This window comes from Colletes gigas, unplaced genomic scaffold (assembly GCF_013123115.1).
Source record: "Colletes gigas isolate AHSC1104 unplaced genomic scaffold, ASM1312311v1 Colletes_gigas_Sc00019, whole genome shotgun sequence".
Taxonomy (NCBI): domain Eukaryota; kingdom Metazoa; phylum Arthropoda; class Insecta; order Hymenoptera; family Colletidae; genus Colletes; species Colletes gigas.
In genome coordinates, this window is record NW_025106648.1 from 5,173,924 (window position 1) to 5,180,409 (window position 6,486).

General features: G+C 32.8%; 1 protein-coding gene across 2 annotated transcripts; it reads left to right on the forward strand.

Annotated features, from left to right (window-relative positions):
* Positions 1 to 187: 187 nt before the first annotated feature.
* Positions 188 to 6,070, forward strand: LOC122400673 (E3 ubiquitin-protein ligase parkin). 2 transcript variants are annotated; one of them, XM_043402252.1, is made up of 8 exons: positions 188 to 445; positions 625 to 826; positions 1,205 to 1,568; positions 3,855 to 4,056; positions 4,118 to 4,279; positions 5,427 to 5,552; positions 5,626 to 5,710; positions 5,784 to 6,070. In XM_043402252.1, exons 1-8 carry the CDS (start codon positions 188 to 190, stop codon positions 5,891 to 5,893), a joined length of 1,509 nt encoding a protein of 502 aa, XP_043258187.1. In that variant the 3' UTR covers positions 5,894 to 6,070. The 2 variants fall into 2 exon arrangements, 1 of the variants encoding a protein (XP_043258187.1); XR_006259373.1 differs by lacking the exon at positions 5,784 to 6,070 and having other exon boundaries at positions 5,441 to 5,552.
* Positions 6,071 to 6,486: the final 416 nt, after the last annotated feature.

Consider the following 6,486-nt stretch of genomic DNA (forward strand, 5'->3'; position numbering starts at 1 on the left):
TTCTTTTTTATTTATTATTGTCCAATATTTTTCTCTAAAAATCTCTCTATTTATAAATTCAAAGTTTAGAATGTTTTAGGAAGTAGGTATTATAGTACCCTACTGTAGGTATTCAAATTTAATTACGTAAATACTGGGAAGTGTCGCCTCTGTATGTTGTTCTATCCAGTATCAACTAATTTTTGATATGAGCTTTATTTTCGACCTTGTAAGAAATGTATTTCTTAAGATGTTGCAGTTAATTTGGTTTAGCAAGCGGGGAGTAACAAATTCGCTAAGTATATTTATTAAAACGAACACTGGAAATACACTTGCCGTAGACTTAAATCCGAAATGGGATATAAAAAACTTAAAAGAAGTAGTAGCCTCTCGAATGGGAACATCACCTGACGATATAAAAATTATTCTCGCAGGTAAAGAATTGCATAATTCAACAATAATAGAGGTAAGTTTGTGTTAAACAACATCACTGTTAATTTGTATTTGTACAACGTGGAACAATATATGCGCGATAACCTTACTTTATCGTGATCATTTCACCTTTACGTATTTTATATTTCATTTAGATGTATAAATTTCTACGAAAATATAACTTTTCACTATATTTAATTTATACTGTTGTAGGAATGCGATTTGGGCCAACAAAGCGTTTTGCACGCAATTCGAATTCCATCTAGAAAACTTAATAGAAGCAAAGATACAAGTACCATCGAAGAATCTTCTGAAATATCTGAATTGAACGATAGTGGTGGCAAGCCGATGAATGAAACTCTTTCTGATTTACCTTTGGATGAATCAGATCCGCAAGAAAATTCATCTATAACAGGTAGAATACCCATAGCCTTGCAAAGGTTACACATAAACGGTTAAAGTGCATATCTGTTAAATGTAAATGGTTTTAACCCTTTCGCTTCTGTGCTCCTGAGAAAATATACTTACAACGTAATAAACACAGAAATTGACTCGATGCTGATATACGGAGCAATTTTTTGCGTGTACTGCATTATCTAGAAACAAAATTAAATCTAGTTGATAATCAAATGTCTGAGGTATTCCAGCATTGCTTAACATTCGGTCGACAGCAATAATTTCTGTGCAAGATGCAAAAATTATTGTAACATATTATATATGTGAAGTGAAAGGATTAATTGTAAAAGATTTCGTGTATGTGGCAAAGATAACACCATATCTTTAATGTTTACAGAACAGTCGGAAAATCGCGCTCATTTTACTGTATTTTGTTCGACACCATGCAAAGCAGTTACAACAGGAAAGTTAAGAGTGAAATGTGCAACTTGTAATAGTGGGGCAGTTACGGTAGACAGAGATCCTCAATGTTGGCCTGATGTACTACTTCCACAAAGAATAACTGTTCATTGTGAAAATGATTTGTGTCCCGCACCTATATCTTTTTCTGACACTGATACGGAATCTCAAGTTTTATACGCTCGCTTTTATTTTAAGTGTACAAAACACGTTAGTCTAGGAGAAGGAGACGAAGCAGTTCCACTTTATCTTATAAAACCAAATTTAAGAAAAATACCTTGTCTTGCATGCACAGATGTCAGGTAATTAATCTATAAGGTATAATACATAAGTTACGTTGAAGTTGCCAACAACTTATTTCGCAGACACTATTATTTATACTATGTTTACATCGAAACAGTTAAGTCGTCAACAAATGCTTTCATCAACAATCAGTATCTATTAACGGATTATATATTGATCATTTTATTTATATAATGTATTTGCAGTACTATGACATCTGTAATCACTTTCTCTAAAGTCCAATGCATATAAGCCACTTTTTGTTGCACGATTATACATTTGTTTTTGTTGTTTTTCTTTTTAATTGGAAAAACAAGGAAAAATATACGATCGTGCGTTAAAAATTCGCTCCCTTGCATCGAGCCTAATACCATTTTTCTTATAAACCCAATAATATAAGTCGTCTCTGCTTTTGCTTTTTCTATATACAAAGTGTCTTGTTTAACCTCTTCACGTCCTTGGCCACATATGTGGACGTTTAGTTTTTTTTTTATAATTATAGTTACTGTTAATAATAAATAGACAAAAAAAAGAAAAAAAATTCGTCCCTGAAAAGGTTAACTAAGAACAGCTGGATATCTCGGAAAAAGTTGTAGTTATTAAAAACATGCTCGTACAAAAGTTGTTTGGTAGGATGGGCTACATCATGTAGTACTAATTGTTTTCTTGTGGGTGGAGTGGTGGAGGAGATCTGAAGGTCAATCTAATTTTCTTAAATGGAATGCTATATTCTTTTCTTCAGAAAGCAACAACAGGTACTGAGACAAATCTAAAGAAGTGCTATATGATATTATTTTGAATTGAATAAAGGTAAATTGTTGTGTAACAGCCAGCAGCCGCTGTTGAGCAGCGTTGGTTGCGTTTGTATCAAGTTACTGCAATTATGATGTTATAAACAGAGATTGAGGATTATTGCTAATCTGATTTGTCAAACATGAAGATATTAATGAAAGAAGCATGTGGGAAATAATTTAATATGGACGAATTTGACGCTACACACCAGCGGCTGCTGGATGTCAATGCAGAACGTAAACATAAGATAACGATTTACCTGTATTGAACTCAGAATGATATCGTATAACACCTCTTTGGATTTGTCTCAGTGCCTGCTGTTACTTTATAAAGAACAAAATTAAGCATTCCATTTAAGAAAATTAGATTGACCTTCACATCTTCGCCATCACTCCACCCACAAGAAAACAATTAATAACTACAACTTTTTAAATAACTACAACGCCTTCCGAGATATCCTGCTGTACTCACTTAAGCAAGACACCCTGTATAAAACCATCAATTACAATTTTTCGTTTTTCATGAATAGAGAAAATAACTTCCGCTACTAGTTTAAACCTAATTTGTCTTGTTGAACTCATAGTGTTTATTTCATTAATAATTTAATACAATAATCATGTATTAAACCAGAAAGTGTACTGATGTACTAGCATGATAAACCTGAACAAATAACAATTAACAATTTATAGAAAAGAATGAACTCAAACCTGCCAGTAAATATATAGTGTCCATAAAAGCACTTGTCGACGAGAGTCGATGTCGATGAAAACAGCGTCGTCGAAACAAGTTTTTGGCAACCCCAGGGTAATCCATAATACATATAGTATGGAATAGTATTATCTTTGGCTGTTTATTTTGGAAAGTATCAGTAGCCGATCGGCACTAAATTTGGAGGCGAAGGGGAGGGGGGAAGAGAGAGAGAGTGCCAAATATAAAATTTTAGCAGCGGATATTTAATAGTTTCCAAGATATTAATGAAAAATTTTGTTACGATACATTGAAATCAGCCTATACAGATGAAATTAACACAATTGTTTTCTCTGTGGCAGTCGTCGTCGCTAGCACTCGTAGTAATAGCTAATACTGCATAGGGATATCTTGCCCAATTTATAATCTACCAATTTTTTTTCAAACTACATGACGGTTCAATTTCTGTAAACAGAGAACGTTTATTTACACTATTGAAAAAGCTGGTGGGGGACTCTATGATGTCTCACTAGAGTTCCCGGTCCCCTTCCAAAGCACCTAAAGTTGATCACTGAGGAGTTTTAGACTGTAAGAATCGTGTACTACCTCCAGATCCACCTGCACAGGGGCCTCGGGGTGTTTATGAGAATTCCCCCATATCAACAAAAGAAAAAGTATATTTCAGTGAGGGAGTGCAGGATTTCCTAAAACAATTTATATTTAGCACTTCTTTTCCCCTTTTCCTTCCTCTAACCTTGGTGCTAATCGGCCACCAGTACTTTTTGGAAAAATGTTCTTATTTTTCAATAAGGTTCATTCTTTTATAGAGATATAGTATTGGTGTTTCCATGCGAGGCTGGTCATGTAACTTGTCTAGATTGCTTTAGAAATTATTGTTCAGTACGTTTAAGAGAACGTCAATTTCAATTCGATGATACTAAAGGATATTATACTCTTGCATGCCCAGCTGGATGCCCAGATTCTTTTATACCGGAAGTTCATCACTTCCATCTCCTTTCTCCAGAGCAGGTATTATATAAAAAGAAAAATTTTAATATTTTCAGCCTTTAATAATATCTATACTATGTAGTATGAACAGTACCAGAGATTTGGTACAGAAGAATACGTTTTACGCGCTGGTGGTCTTTTATGTCCAAGACCAGATTGTGGCATGGGTATTATACCAGCAACTCCAGACGATGGTAGCAGTAACGATGAATGCAGAAGGATTCAGTGTATTGGTGGCTGCGGAGTAAGTAATAACAGTGCATTTCAGTAACTATTAATTCATTTAATAACGCTTTAATTATTCCCAATATTATAACAGTTACAAGGATCATCTCTCCTTTTTTTCAATTTGTAAACTTTTATAGCAGTTGTTAAGGCAAATTTAATGACGTACAATACACTATCTGTAAAAGTCAATTATTTTATTTTATTTGCTAAGAATACATGTTACCTCTTTTATACAGGGTGTTCGGCCACCTCTGGGAATAATTTTAATGGGAGATTCTAGAGGCCAAAGTAAGACGAAAATTAAGAATACCAATTTCTTGACTGAGGTTTCGTTAAAAAGTTATTAAAAATTTCAAATCATTCTGAAAAAATTATTTTCGGTTGCGGGGATCAATTACAATAATTTTTGGTCAATAGACATACCCCCGAAATCCTATCCATTTTCTAGAAAAAAATTCGAGGTGTGAAATTCTTCTACAAAATTAAAAAATTTCTAATCGTTCTGGAAAAATTATTTTCGGTTGCGGGAGTCAATTACAATCATTTTTGGTGAATAGACATACCCCCTAACTCCTGCGCATTTTTTAGAAAAAAATTCAGTACGGGCGGAACTTTAAATGTTAATAACTTTTTAACGAAGCCTCTATTAACAAATTGGTATTCTTGATTTTCGTCCTATTTCGGCCTCTAGAATATTGTATCTTGAATATTGTAAGTAACAAGATTTACAAAGAAAATAAAATAATATTAAATTATTGAATTAATCTGTGCTAAAAGATCGAAATTTTTGGGGGTTCAAATAAATCTGTGCAGCATTTATGCATAAATATATTCTTGGGACGAGTTTATTATAGGTATAGTTAGTACTATGAGAGAAAAGTGAAAAAATTTCTGTTCTATGTAGATTCTCAGGGGGAATAGAAACTTTCAGTACTCGTTATTGGATATTTTCTATAAAAAAGCTAAATTCAGAAAAAAGGTAGAAATTATGAAAAAGTATATGCATAGGATAGTACTTATAATTACTGATTTTTCAACAGCTCTGTCAAATCTTTCTGTAACTGCTATAGATTAAAATATAATCGAAGTGCCAAGAATTACAGAATAACTGTGCATAACTTTTGACTAATAATAAAACTATTGATAATACATTTTGTCTTCAGTACGTCTTCTGTAGGAGATGCTTACAAGGATTTCATGTAGGAGAGTGTGAATTGCAGTCATCCGAATCTTCCAATACAATATTAAAATCTGATGGATATCCGGTGGATCCGTTAAGAGCTAAAGATGTACATAATGCAATATTATTTATACTTTGTCCATTTATTAAACAGAGATTTTATCGAGTGCCATTTCTTTTAGGCAAAGTGGGACGAAGCTAGCAAGAAAACTATACAAATATCAACGAAACCGTGTCCAAAATGTAGGACACCAACTGAAAGAGACGGTACGTAATAATATTAGAGATAAACAGTGCGATGTATTAACAATTTCATATTAATGAAAATATTATTTACCAGGAGGATGCATGCATATGGTTTGTACGAGAGCAGGTTGTGATTATCATTGGTGTTGGGTATGTCAAACTCAATGGACAAGAGAGTGTATGGGTAATCATTGGTTTGGTTAATGTATAAACAATCTGATATTGATATATACAAAGATAAAAAAATAAATTATGATGAGTATTTTCTGAAAAAGTATAATGTCATTCTAGTCAATTTAAGGACATACAGGATGGATATACACCGTATATTCTAGATTTACACAGTTATTATTGCACATAGCGAAAAATGTTTTAGATCAAGTTGAGTGGTTTTGAGAAGAGTATATTTTGATGGTATTCGTTTTTTAAAATGATATATCATATATTTTTTATTGCATCAATTGATGCACTTTGATATTGTTTACAAAAAAGACAATTAAAGTATTACCTAAACTAATAATTTTTTAACTAAAATAGGTTAATACTGTTTTGTAACGAATATCAAGGTGCATCAACTGATTCCATTTAAAAAACGTTAATGACCTTCATATGTTCTCTGCACGTTCACCTGCAAGAAAACTAATATTATCAAAATGTGCCCCTTTCGAAATCATTCAACTTCATCCGAGACATTGTTTACTACGCTTATTAATAATGACGTAAATCTAAATGGCAATGTGATTGACCCACCCTGTATATAGGAAGGTATTTGGAAGTCTCCTGAAATGAAAAATACA

Bases quoted from the DNA above. Each gene is read 5' to 3' on its own strand.
- LOC122400673 (XM_043402252.1), top strand. From the start codon at position 188: ATGAGCTTTATTTTCGACCTTGTAAGAAATGTATTTCTTAAGATGTTG. The intron at 4,280-5,426 runs GTAAGTAATAAC...TTTTGTCTTCAG, and splicing joins AGTGTATTGGTGGCTGCGGA to TACGTCTTCTGTAGGAGATG. The intron at 5,711-5,783 runs GTACGTAATAAT...ATTATTTACCAG, and splicing joins GACACCAACTGAAAGAGACG to GAGGATGCATGCATATGGTT.